Genomic DNA, 13777 nt, shown 5'->3' on the forward strand with positions numbered 1-13777 from the left:
AACATGGTATAGTTGAAGTGGTATAGTTTGAATGAATTACATTGTCAAAAGCACTAGATATATCAACGGTAAATAATACAGGGGACTTTTTGAGCAACAGCTTGCTTCGTTAGTCGACTCACAATATGGTAAGCTTGACCGCAGCCCTTACTTTCTCTAAAACCAAGCTGGAAGGGCGTAAAATCGTACTTGGAGCTAATAGCCGGAATTAGTACATATTCAAATAGCCTACTAACAAAACCAGACACATTGATAGGATGGTAATTAGAGCAAGGACTAGGGTTTTTACCCCTCTTAACAAGGGAATGTGTACAACCGGACAAAAAACTCTCTGGCACAATGAACTGGGGCAAGCACATCTGAAGCTAACTGCAAAAGCTTCTGTAGTTCAGGACAGTCATAAGCAAAAAACCTGAAGAAAAGACCATCACTATCGAGAGACTGAAACCTATTCATTTGCTTAAGAGCTCGGAGCATAACACCAGTAAAAATAGGAGTAAAATACAAGAGTAACACATAAGAGTAAAAATAGGAGTAAGTCAGGAAAATAGAACGATAATCGGATGCCTATTATGCTGAAAACAATTCTAAGAACTTTTCTTTCTCAGGACGCTGACAACCTTGAGAATAATCTGTGGTTGTGTTAACTTGGCTCTCTGTAACCTGGGTCCTGCTTTGTTTTTATCGTGGCTAGAAAGCCTTGGTGTTATTTTAGCACCTTGTTTCGTGATATAACCTTGTGGTTTTGTTAGTTATTTTGTTAGTTATTTATCCGACTTCATGAGATATTGTGAAACTAATTGTAATCGAATAAATCGTGCTTTTCTGAAGCCCAGCTTTTCTGAACATACCTCCCTTTTTATTTCCAAAGCACTTAAAAGAATTTTATGTTTATGCAGTCAAAAAGGATTTTATAACAATGGATTATGGTGTAATTACAAAGAATGTAAACAATTGTTTTTGCCATGGGACGCTAAAAAGTATTTTTTTTTTAAGCCCAATTTGACTAAGTCTATTCTAAAATACATCGGCAAATGCAAGTACATCGGTCAACACTCAAAACTCAAGATTCTCTCCACCAGTTGACCAGCGCTTTAAAATCAAAACAGCAATGAACTCTTCAATTTTCAGTTTTTCAACTTCCTTTTCAGTTTTCTTGTCCTTTATTATGAAATTTTTAGAATTGGTCCCTCAGTGACTCAGTTGGTTGAAGTAAAAATGTGAATAAAGGCCGCTCAAGAACCATAATCATAAAGTTAGGTTAAGACTACCTCTGGCTTAAAATAGACTGAAGTATTTTTGTGTTTTGTTTAATGATATTGTATATGTTGGAGGGGTTGATTTACCCCAAACAAGTGAAAGCTTAAGGAGGGTTAAGGTTTTTGGGGATAAACTCTGTATTTAATCTTAATCGTAATTGCTACTACTGCTACTATCACCACTACTTAACACTAATTAACACTTAGTTAACACTAATATAAAATATAGTTTAAAACTGAGAAAAGAAATGTATTAGAAAATGTTTCAGGGAGCAGAAATGAAAATTAAATTGTTATTTTGCATGACTCTCGATTTTTAATCTAGGATTTTAAGACTTTTTTAGGTTTAAAATTTATTTAAAAATAATGACTAAATTTTACTGTATCTTGACTCTAGAACAAAATTAGAGTTTTTAGCTGTTGCCCCACTCTAAAACTAATTTCAAAGATATTGAAAAGATATTAGAAAAAAAGATAAAGGTTTGAGAAAAGACCTTAAAATGTTTGTAAGGCCGGTGTAGCTTTCATTTTACACAAACATCACGTAATAGCAACAGCTATTTAATGGTCGTTCATGAGTAGGGGTAAATCTTCACGAGAATGAAGGGGTGGGGGAGGGGGTAATGCACCACCTCCTACGAAGTTCCTATTTCCATTAAACTCTTTCGTATTATTTTTCCCCGCGTCCTGCTTTTTGCAGGCCCTGAATTGATTACCAAAGTTCAATGTTTGGTATTCTATCATATTTCACCCGTAAAATATAAAATTGCTTTCCTTATAGAAGGCAAAATATAATGTAAAACATAACACAAATCTATAACGTTGCTTTCTTATACCGTTGCCAATTAAACGTTGCCTTCTTTATAGCCTTAGAAAGCGGGATTAGATCATATTTTTCACACATCTTAGTGTTTGATACATTTTCATTCAAGCGGTGGTATTTCTTCCCATCGCCTTTACCTTTTCTGTCAAATACGGAAAGAAGTAGTATTCTACTAGTAGTATTTTCAGAAGGAGGAGGGGGAGAGCAAATATACTTGACGAGTATAGAAATTCTGATGAATTTCATGTATTTGGAATCGGTATTAAAGTGGGATTATTTATCAAAGCTTTTTCGTGTTGCTGTCTTCTGAAAAAAGAATTAGAACAGACTAGGACTATTTCTGTACTTTTCCTTAGGGTTAACGTTAATTCAAATCACCTTTGTATTTTCAATTACAGACCTCTGATCTCCTCCTTTCAATATTGGCTAATTCAAATGAAAACGTTGAAATTCGTATTGCGTCATACCTTGGAGCGGTGAAATGCCCAACATACTCAACAATGAAAAAGATACAGGAAGTACTACAAAACGAACGAATTAATCAAGGTAAGACATGTAACATGGATGTAAGGTGTATAAGAGCATTTTTCTGTGTGATGGGGAGGGGGTGTGCTAAAATTGAGAAAAAGGCATTTTGTGCCACTATTTTTTGATTTCTCGAAGGATCTCCGAAAGAATGTCTTTGGAAAAGAGCCCACTCCCGCACGCTTCTCTATAAAAAGCAACTAAAATTTACGTTTTTTAGTAAATTTTAAGATGTGTGCAATCTTAGAGTGTATGACTTAAATTCTGTAAGTCTTCTCACTTAAAGCAAGTCCTTTCACACTGTCAAAACCCTTAAAACCATTATAGTTATCGTTTAAAATCACCACAAGCAAACTGTTTAAAGATTAAAAATGCCATTTTGAGAGAGTCTTGATCTGATCAAGTGTGAAAGGCTTTCAAAGAAAAGTTTATTATCAAATTGTTTGTTTATTATCAAAAGTGTTGTTTTAATTCGTAAGGTATCTCGTATTTTAGCAGTAATGAGAAAAAAGTTTTTTTTCCGTCTTTATACTCAATGATTTATTTTCTAGTTGGCTCGTTTATCCAAAGCCACTTGGACAATCTAAAATCCAGCTCTAGTCCCGGTAAGGAAGAAATCAGGAAAATGGCTAGATCTGTATCCCATGGACGATCTTTCCCTTTTGACTTCAGGAAATTTTCGCGCAATTTGGAGTTTGACTATTTCTGTACTGAGAATAATGCAGGATGGGATGCAGATTTGAACATCATCTATTCCCCAGAATCATACTTACCAAGGTCTGCCTCGATGAATTTTACGTTGGACCTTTTTGGCCAATCGATGAATCTCTTTGAGGTAATATGCCTTATTTTTCTAATAGATTTTGACCTACCTCAAATAAGGATGCATTTGTTTCAGAAATGGAAATTCCTTACAAAAATATTGACTTTATCAGAAATATGTTGTCTTGACTTATTGATTGCCTCAACCATTGTCCATCCCCTAGATTCGGTTTATCAAACCTCTTCCATCGACCGGTGGTAAAAAAAAAAGCTTCAGAAATGGAAATTCCTTACAAAAATATTGACTGAATCAGAAATATGTTGTCTTGACTTATTGATTGCCTCAACCATTGTCCATCCCCTAGATTCGGTTTATCAAACCTCTTCCATCGACCGGTGGTAAAAAAAAAAGCTTCAGAAATGGAAATTCCTTACAAAAATATTGACTGAATCAGAAATATGTTGTCTTGACTTATTGATTGCCTCAACCATTGTCCATCCCCTAGATTCGGTTTATCAAACCTCTTCCATCGACCGGTGGTAAAAAAAAAAGCTTCAGAAATGGAAATTCCTTACAAAAATATTGACTGAATCAGAAATATGTTGTCTTGACTTATTGATTGCCTCAACCATTGTCCATCCCCTAGATTCGGTTTATCAAACCTCTTCCATCGATCGGTGGTAAAAAAAAAAGCAAAAAAAGTAAGTAAGACGGCATTAGACCCTTAAGGTCCAAACCGGCGGTGCTGATCTCCGTTTCATGGCCCTTCAGCCAGGAAGTGCAATGGGGACTGGGGGCCAACCATCCTGTGCTTTCGCACACCTTTCCTGCTTACCTTCCCCAGATTTCTCCCCAGGTGGTAGTTTGATCGAGGTAGTTTGGGCCGTTTTTAAGTTATATGGAAACATATGTTTTAAAGCTACAGTATATCATTTGATCCCTTTTTCTGCAGAGATTTTCAGCTTTGTTTTTCCATTTTGCTTGTTTTTAAGGCAGAGCTCTCATTCCTAGCTCTTTTTTCTGCTTATTAAATTTGCATAATTACAAATTATCCGCTTTTCAAATTGTTTACCCAAAACAAAAAGAGATGGGAGATGATATACATACATATATATATATATATATATATATATATATATGTATATATATATATATATATATATATATATATATATATATATATATATATATATATATATATATATATATATGTATATATATATATGTATATATATATATATATATATATACATATATATATATATATATATATATATATATATATATATATATATATATATATATATATATATATATATATATATATATATATATATATATATATATATATATGTATATATATATATATGTATATATATATATATATATATATATATATATATATATATATATATATATATATATATATATATATATATATATATATGGGCAGCCTAGGGTATTCTGGCCTAAGAAAACGATCTAGATAGGTCAGATGTTTCAGAAAATTCGTCAAGAGCCTTAATTTTGGAAAAAAAAATGTATATGAGTGATGTAATTTTTATATACATAAGTATTGCAATGACGTTGTCACACCTGTCAAACCTATGTGTAAAAATTGAGATTTTCATGTATGGAGAAGTTATATTAAATTGTTTAAAGAGCAAAAAACTGGTAATGAAATATCATTACCAAATTTCTTATCTTTTAAGTATAAGTAGTGTCTTTTTAAGACATGAAAAAAAGTTGAAAAGTTTGCTAAGTTCAGTTCAGAATTGCTAAAGTTATTACGTAAAAAAATATTTACGGTGCCTGAACAATAGTTTTACAAACTAGAAAAATACCTGAAAATTTTAAAATAAATGTTTTGCGATTAAAAGACAAGTGTCAATGAGAATCCATGTATAGAAGCCTGCCGAGTACTGGGGCCCGGCGGCTGGTAATTGCAAAAATATTTGTATATTCAATTGTATTTTGTTGTGTACATTGTATTTTAACAAAGGATTACTACGATTCAAAAACCTTGAAAAAGGAAACCAAAAGTCTGAAGCTTAGTAGATATTGTTGTTAAAAATTTGACTTGGTTTAATAATCCAATATCTTTGAAAAGACCTTAGTAGGAAAATCAGCAAATTGTCCAAAATTTTCTGAGGTTAAAAGACGAGCGACAATGAAAATCACTATATAGAAGCCTTCAATGTGCCGGGGTCCTATATATATAATATCTTACAATCTATATATCATTTATAAATTATCTTCTACGACATTTACGAATTGTGTGTAGTTCCTTATTATTGTGATAATAGTTTTTATAAAGATTAAGTGTGAAAATGATGACAGGCCTTTTTTTCGAGAATTGAAACTGTTGCGAAAAATTGGTTTCAAATTAGAAGTTCAAACTATTCTCCATAACGCCGACGCAGGGACCTTAGTAGTCAAGAAGCGTCGTTAATCCGATACAATACAACAAAAAACAACTTCTTCCTATCTTTATGATAATTTTGTCCTATATTTATAGAAATTTAAAATTTATGTGCTAGCGTCCTTTAAATACGTCATTTTTTCTTTAGACTACCACTCAAAATACATTTTATCTTGAATTTTAGATTGGCGGTCGCTTTGAAGGCCTTGAGTACTTGATCGAATCTTACTTTGGACCTGAAGGAATTTACAGAGCAAATGAGGTTTTGCCTACCGCGCAAGAGAGATTCGGTAATTTGAATGAAAAATTCTGGTCCCGTTTCAACTCACTTCTTCGACCCAAGAGAGCAGCACCGGTAAATAAGGCTGAAATTGAAGCTCTGGGTAAAGTTGTAAGTGCTAGTTCTACTTTAAGATTTTTGCTTGTATTATTATTTCTATCGTTTCCTTCTTCTATAAATTCTTGATTTTTTAATTTCCTATTTAATGTTTTACTTTTTACTTCTTAGTTGTTCTATTTTATACTAAATTGAAGGACGATAAATCATAAACTTGTCGTAATTCGACAAGTATAGGAACTATGTAAATAAAAATTTATAGGGACTGAATTAGAATGATAGTCAGTATAGCTGCTGATCAGATACAATCAGAAAGAAATTTCTGGGTCACAGGGTTAGCTTCATCCTCCACCCTATCCGCCTCGGCAGCTTTTCAGGGAATCACGTATGTTCTGTATTTTATTTATATGGCCTAATTACATCATTTGTCTTGTAATCATTGTAGAATTGTGTCTCCTGTAGTACAGTGCATAGTGTTCAATATATGTCTCAAACTATTTTTTGGCCTAGTTTCAGCAGCCGTTGAACTATTCATGTTTTTTTTTTTATGCAGCTTTACTAATAGTGATTCTTTCTAGTTGGCTAAGATTCAAAAGCTTACTGATAATTTATTTATTTTATTAAAGAATTAACGACGCTTCTTGACTACTAAGGTCCCTGCGTCAGCCCTGCAGTGCATTCCTGCACCGTGATTCGATCTCTGGGTCCCGTATTACCAAGCTAAGGTCAAATCCACTGCGCCACCACAGGACGGCTTAGTGATAATATTTTGGGTGTCTATAGCTGGAAATTATAGGCAGTGAATACTGTTTTCTGAGGTATATCGGGTTTTTTCTTTCTCAACGACTACCATCAGAATACTTTGTATGGGTCCAGGAGTTGATGGGATTCTTTCAATGAATTCATGAATTACTATTTTGCATCCGATAATGATCATGAACCTCGTATTAGGGCTGTCTTTAGAATCTCCTGCTTAGATAGTTTATTTCCCAATCAGATGAGTTATATCCCCCCTCCCTGCATCCTGCCATAGTCTTAAGATTCAATCTTTAATATCTTATTCACCATATAGTTCTTGAATACTGTTAAATTGGGTGTATCACTAGGTAAAAGTGGTTTTAATAAGAATTTAAGCTGAAACTTAGGATTTGATTTAAATTTGCAGCCATAATTATTATAAAATATGGTAAATTATAAAATGAAAATGAAATGCTTAGAAAAAAGAATAAATCTGATGTCTATAGTGAGCGAAGCGCAGAAGAGGGGGATAAAGACTGGGCATATTGAAGGCCGTACGACTTCAAAAAGAATCAAAATGAATCCGTGAATTAGAGAATTTTTTTTAAAGCATGGGCCTATACTTATCAGATTTATTAGGGCACCTAAATAGGCTGGAAGTTCCGGCACCTGATACAAGAGACTTTTTCCTTTAACTTGTCGCCCAACCTTGCTGCAGCGGGGATCGAACCCAGGTGCTCTGTATTGCCAAGCAGATCATCAATCGACTGTGCTACAGCAGGTTTATTATATATCCAGGCGTGTGATTCAATTCACTTTTTAGTGCATCTGATCAATCCTTGTCGCGACAACAATTGAGCTAAAGTAACCAGACAAGCCCTGAAGGAAATGAAGGGCACAGGCTTTTTCGAGTCTAAAAGATTAATGAGCGATATTAATTTACTCTATAATAATTGCTTTAATCAACGTTGACATAATGACATCGATTCTTAACGTTTACCAGTAAGAGGAATCTAGCACTGATTGTTTGTATAATTTTGATATGCATGTAAGTGGTCATACACAGGATTTTTTCTCTGGGGAGGGGATTTAAAAAAATGTCAAAAATAAGCAAAATATATGACTAAAATAAGAAACTATTGGGGTAATCATAAAAATATCAAAATTATGAGGGCAAGGGTAGGGGCTAAAACCTGATTTTACACCTGTCTGATCTGCAGTTAAAAAATAGAAACACTGAAAAGATTATCACTCTGTTATCCCCATAAATAATTCCGGAAAAACGTTTCCACGTTTTGGTATCTTCTTTAGGTTTTTACGTTGTTTTTTTTTTTTTTTTATGAAAGTAAGAAATTTTTTTTTCAGATGAATCTGGACAAAACTTTCTATAACCCACCTAAGGGTGATTTTTTCCTTCGATTATTTGGCGCTGAAGTTGCAACTTATTCCTACAGACGTGGCCTTGACGCCCCTGATGCTGACATTATTTTTGATCAAATCTTCCGAGTGCTTGGTAATTTGATCGATGGAGCTAAAAATCAACAGGTAGATTATAGATTATATTATAGATTATAGATTATAGTATAGATTATAGATTATATATAGATAGAATGTAGATTATATGATTATATCAACATGTAGATTATAAATGCTTCACTTTTTAAGACGCTGAGAAAAAAAATCAAATTGAAAATTAAGTGTGGCAAATATATAATGATAATGAAGTTAAGTGAAAGGTAACCCCTGTCTATACTAAAGATAAGGCTTAAAAATGGTCTGAAACGCCAACAGAAGTTCTGAAGAATATTGATCAAAGTAAATTATTTTTTTTATATTGTTTTCAAACATGTAAAATACATCAAACTTAACGCCACCTAGCAAACGTTTTGATAAATGGCGTTAAGTTTAGTTTCAAAAGCGAATATTTGTGATTAAAGTGCCATTTAATTGGACAAATCTCTAATATTTAAGAAAGCTTGAAGACAACCTAAAAAAAGATACAATTTCTATGTATATTTTTTATCGAATTCAACAGCCTTGAGATTTATCAGCTTACCTAGCTATGAAAAAGATGAATGTTGGGTTTCTCATGAGAAAGTTAGTCACGGGTGCGTGTGTATTTATTTTTCCTTCTTGTTTATTTTTTTCCCAGATTTTCTTTCAATTCCACTGCCATAAAATGTGGCAAGATAATACGACTCAGTTTCTACGAAACTTTTTACTAAGTTTCAAAAGAGAACGTATTGCAACAAATTGTCGTTGTATGCCGTTTTGTGTCAAAAAACGGTGATTTTGAGCCAAATGGGGTCTAATAATATACTAATACTAACTAGTTGAATTCTTTTGTGTTTTGTTTTGTGTTGCCGTTTTGTGTAAAAAAAAAACGGTGATTTTGAGCCAAGTGGGGTCTAGTAATATACTAATACTAACTACTCGAATTTCTTTTGTGTTGTGTTTTGTGTTGCCGTTTTGTGTCAGAAAACGGTGATTGTGAGCGAAGTGGGGTCTAATAATATACTAATACTAACTACTCGACATACTTTTGTAACTAGTTAAAGGTTTGAAAAAAAAGAAGCAGTGAAATAGAAAAATTATTTGTATCTGATTTATGAGGAAAAATGTCACGATTCGGCATCGTGTGACGCAAATATCAAATATGAAAGAATCTATTTTTCTTATTTTCTTGGGAGGGTGTAAAGAGGGAGGCTCTGAATAGATTGAGATGCAGGAGGAGGGTGCGTAGCCGTTTTCGCCTCAGTTGGCTTGGTGCTGAGGTGAGCTGTTAGTAGTACTAGTAGTAGTAGTAGTATTTTTTTTTGTCCTGTGGAAATGTAAGACAGATCTCATTATTATGTATTAATGGTCACTATGATGTGGAAAGTGCAATAAATCTTAGGCAATAGACAAATAATAATAAGAAAAGTTTGCTATGGCGTGGTAGTCTTCATTGGTATCCGCCCCTCTCCGAGTCTATATAATCTCATTCTATGCTTCAAAAGTTATTTTTTTTAGTCCACCTTAACACTGAGCCCTTCAGTTTTTTTTTCAATTACAAATATAAATACTGGATGCTTATAAACAATGCATCTTTGTAATCCATAATCTTTTATCTCGTTATTCTCTTTCGTTTCTTATTTTCCTCTCCTTCTGCCTCTTTCTCTCTCGTTCTCTTCTGTCTTTTTCTCTTTTTCTCTTTCGCACTTTGTATTAGACAAATCAGTTGGAAATTGACAATTGTATTTCAGCGGTCAGCAAACCCATGTGACAGTTCATCCATTTTGTGGCAAACCTCCGAAACACCGTACCATTGCGGTGTTTCATTATTGCGAATCCAAATAAAGAAAATACTTGCAGAATTTAAAAAATAACGATCGGACTTACTTATATTCAGAGCTGGAAAAGAATTTCCAAATGGGTGTCCAAACCACATATTCGGCGTAGAAAATATAATTTTTTCGAAGAAATTGTTTTAATTGCAACAGTTCATCTGTCGCTATGCAGTCGTTCTGTATTTTGAATTGTATTTCAGGTTGAAGTTGCTCGGTCTGTAATGTTCCTTGACCGTATCTCTACATTTCCCACTATTGCTGGCCTTCCTCTTCGTTTGGCTTTGAATGGTACTGCCAGTTTGGCTTTGGACTTTGAAAGCCAAATTGACGTAAAAGCTATATTGCGAGATCCAAAGACAGCCTCCCTTGGACTGACAATTATCCCCATGTAAGTTATCATTTCTTGTATTTCAGGTTGAAATTGCTCGGTCTGTAATGTTCCTTGACCGTATCTCTACATTTCCCACTATTGCTGGCCTTCCTCTTCGTTTGGCTTTGAATGGTACTGCCAGTTTGGCTTTGGACTTTGAAAGCCAAATTGACGTAAAAGCTATATTGCGAGATCCAAAGACAGCCTCCCTTGGACTGACAATTATCCCCATGTAAGTTATCATTTCTATTCGTTGGCTTTATCAAAATAAGACAGTATTAAGACAGGCACGAACGAACAACTTTTTTTTATTTTAGGGGGCAGGGTAAATTATAATTTTTTTTTTTTGAAAAGTGGAATAAGAAATGCCCAGAAATTCGGGAAAATTTAGGGGGACATTTCACTCTAAGTACTAAGGACATTAAAAATGTGATCTGATGATTGGAACTGGTTAACTAGAAACTTACAGTCATATTTATCTTAAAAGATTGGGAAAAATTTGGAATTCAACCTTTCGTTAAGAAATATGTTCATGCATAATTATGCAGTTTTTGACAGTAGTAAGCACGAAATTAAAAAAAAAGAAAAGTATAAGAAAAGAATATATATATATATATATATATATATATATATATGTGTGTGTCTAAATAAAAAACATATAAATATCTTTAATATGCTATTCGAATATTGTCTGTTGATAGAAAGTTTTATTTAATCATCAAATCCATACATTTGAATGATATGGATTTGGAAGAAAAAATGGCCTTTGACAGAAATCATGAATTGCCCATCACAAACTAATTTTCATTAAGAAAGCTATTGTCCTTTTTATAAAAGCCTCATAAGTTTTATAAATACTATTTTCACCAATAAGTATACACATCTTGCATTACCTAAAAGGTTACATCCAGATATGCATTAACATATATGTCGATAATTAATTTCAGAGGCTACTACTGGCTTCCTGTACAGGATTAATTCTATTCATTTTAAGTTTGCTGTCTTCTTTTGCTTTTATTTTAAACAAAACTTGTTTTGTTTATTTAATATGCTAACAAATGGGTATCTTTGTCTCCTTTTGCTTTTATTTTAAAGAAAAATTGTTTTGTTTATCTAATATGGGTATCTATATTTCTATTTCCTATAACGAAGAAATCTCAGCCCCAATATTCATGTCAGAGCTGAAGAACATACATAGGGTTTTCTTTGGAGGCGGGGGGGGGGGTTGGGGTAATAATAAAACAGAAAATTCTTGTTTTGTCTTTACTGTGTTTATTTGTGTATATTCTTTTTATTTTGTGCTAAATTTCCCTGTATTCATTCCTCTTTAGTATTTATTTCTGTTCGTTTCTCTGCTATAGCTTGTCTTACAGCAAAAATAATTTTTGCTAATTCTGCTTCCTAATTTAGGGCTTCAACTGAAATTAGTGCTTCAATGGGCGTTGAAGTTAACAATTTGAGATATGGTGTAAAAACCATTTTGAACCTTCATTCATCACGAGGGGGAGGTATGAAGGCAAGTTGGCATCAAGGGAAGAGCTTTGAATTCAAATTGGACCTTCCAAAGACGAAGATGTCTCTCGTCGATGCTAAATCATCCTTGTATGTATTTTCTCAAAACATTGATGATGGATCAGAAAAACTACAGAAAATGAATATTCTGAATTCTGTTGAGTAAGTTCCTTTTCCTTCTTGTATCCACTTTTCGAAAATTCAATTACTTTGAAAAAAGGCAAAATCAAACTTCCTCGTAATAGATCATTCGTTAACATCCAGTGTTCAGCCAAACCAATAACCATAAAAAGTGACTATTTTAGTTTGGCTTTGGACTACGAAAGCAAAATTGATGTAAAAGCTGTATTCCAGGATCTGAAGACAGCCTACTCTTGGGCTGTATAGTATCCCTATGTAAGCTTTCAATCCTATTTTCGACTTTTACTAAAATCAGAAAGTATCAAGGATGTATTCTTGGCAGTAATTATTTTATGCTTTTTTAACTACTAATGCGGTACACATTTATTTTCAAAGTTTTATTTTCTCTGTTTCTGTTGTCTCCTCAACAAATACTTTTTAATCCAAACCCAATGCATAGTTCAAGTATACTCGATGGGACAAATAGAACTTAGGGAATAAATCAAGTGCATGAATCTGAAGTAATTCTCATCGAACTTTGTCCTAAAAATGTCCTTTCTGAGCCTTGAATCTTTTCTAAATCAGAACTTCTAAAAAGCTAGGAAATACACTGAAAACTGAAGTCTTTTCTTTAGTAAGATTTGAAATGTTTAATTTATGGTTAGTATAATTGAAGCATTTTGCCTAGACGTATTGACAGTAGTATGATACAGTTAGTTCAAAATTACAAAATTTTTTATAATTATTTAGATTTTTCTTAATAACTGATATCTAGTTCCATTGCATGGTGGAGGCCTTGGGACTTCCTAAAGTTTCTTTGAAAAGTATAAAAGAATAATAGCAGAGAAAGATAAAACTGTTACTTCTTTGTAATTAGAATTGTTTTTATGGCACTTGGTATTAACCAAATGACATATAGCGATCACAAATTCTGTCGGTCCGTCGGTCTGTCTGTCGGTCTGTCCCAGTTTTGCTACTTTAGGCACTTCCAGGTAAGCTAGGACGATGAAATTTTGCAGGCGCTTCAGGGACCGGACCAGATTAAATTAGAAATAATCGTTTTTTCGATTTGAACATCTTGGGGGGGGGGGGAGTGGGGGGCCGGTTAATTCGAAAAATAGAAAAAATGAAGTGTTTGGAAAGATATCGTGTCTCAGAGCTCTAATTTTAAATCCCTACCAGATCCGGTGACATTGGGGGGAGTTTGAGGGGGGAACCTAAAATCTTGGAAAACGCTTAGAGTGGAGAGATCGGGGTGAAACTTGGTTGGAAAAATAAGCAAAAGTCCTCGATATGTGATTGAAATAACCGGAACGGATCCGCTCTCCCTCTGGGGGAGTTGAGGGTGGAGGGTTAATTCTGAAAAATCGGAAAAGTGAGGTATTTTTAACTTACGAAGGAGTGACCAGATCTTAATGAAATTTGATGTTTGGAAGGATATAATGTCTCAGAGATCTTTTATTAAATCCCGACCGGATCCGGGGAAGGGGAAGCTGGGGGGAACCTAAAATCTTGGAAAATGCTTAGAGTGGAGGGATCGGGATGAAACTTAGGAAAAATAAGCACAAGTCCTAGATAC

General features: G+C 33.7%; 1 protein-coding gene across 4 annotated transcripts in view; it reads left to right on the forward strand.

Annotated features, from left to right (window-relative positions):
- Positions 1-13777, forward strand: part of LOC136034973 (apolipophorins-like) — a 309320-nt gene that overhangs the window by 53457 nt on the left and 242086 nt on the right. For all 4 annotated transcript variants that reach the window (XM_065716535.1, XM_065716534.1, XM_065716532.1 and 1 more), the window contains exons 11-16: positions 2481-2628; positions 3159-3442; positions 5977-6183; positions 8233-8412; positions 10611-10798; positions 11977-12240. In XM_065716535.1, the coding sequence (XP_065572607.1) occupies positions 2481-2628; positions 3159-3442; positions 5977-6183; positions 8233-8412; positions 10611-10798; positions 11977-12240 (1271 nt within the window). The remainder of the gene's footprint in view (positions 1-2480; positions 2629-3158; positions 3443-5976; positions 6184-8232; positions 8413-10610; positions 10799-11976; positions 12241-13777) is intronic.

This window comes from Artemia franciscana, chromosome 13, assembly GCF_032884065.1.
Source record: "Artemia franciscana chromosome 13, ASM3288406v1, whole genome shotgun sequence".
Classification (NCBI taxonomy): Eukaryota; Metazoa; Arthropoda; class Branchiopoda; order Anostraca; family Artemiidae; genus Artemia; species Artemia franciscana.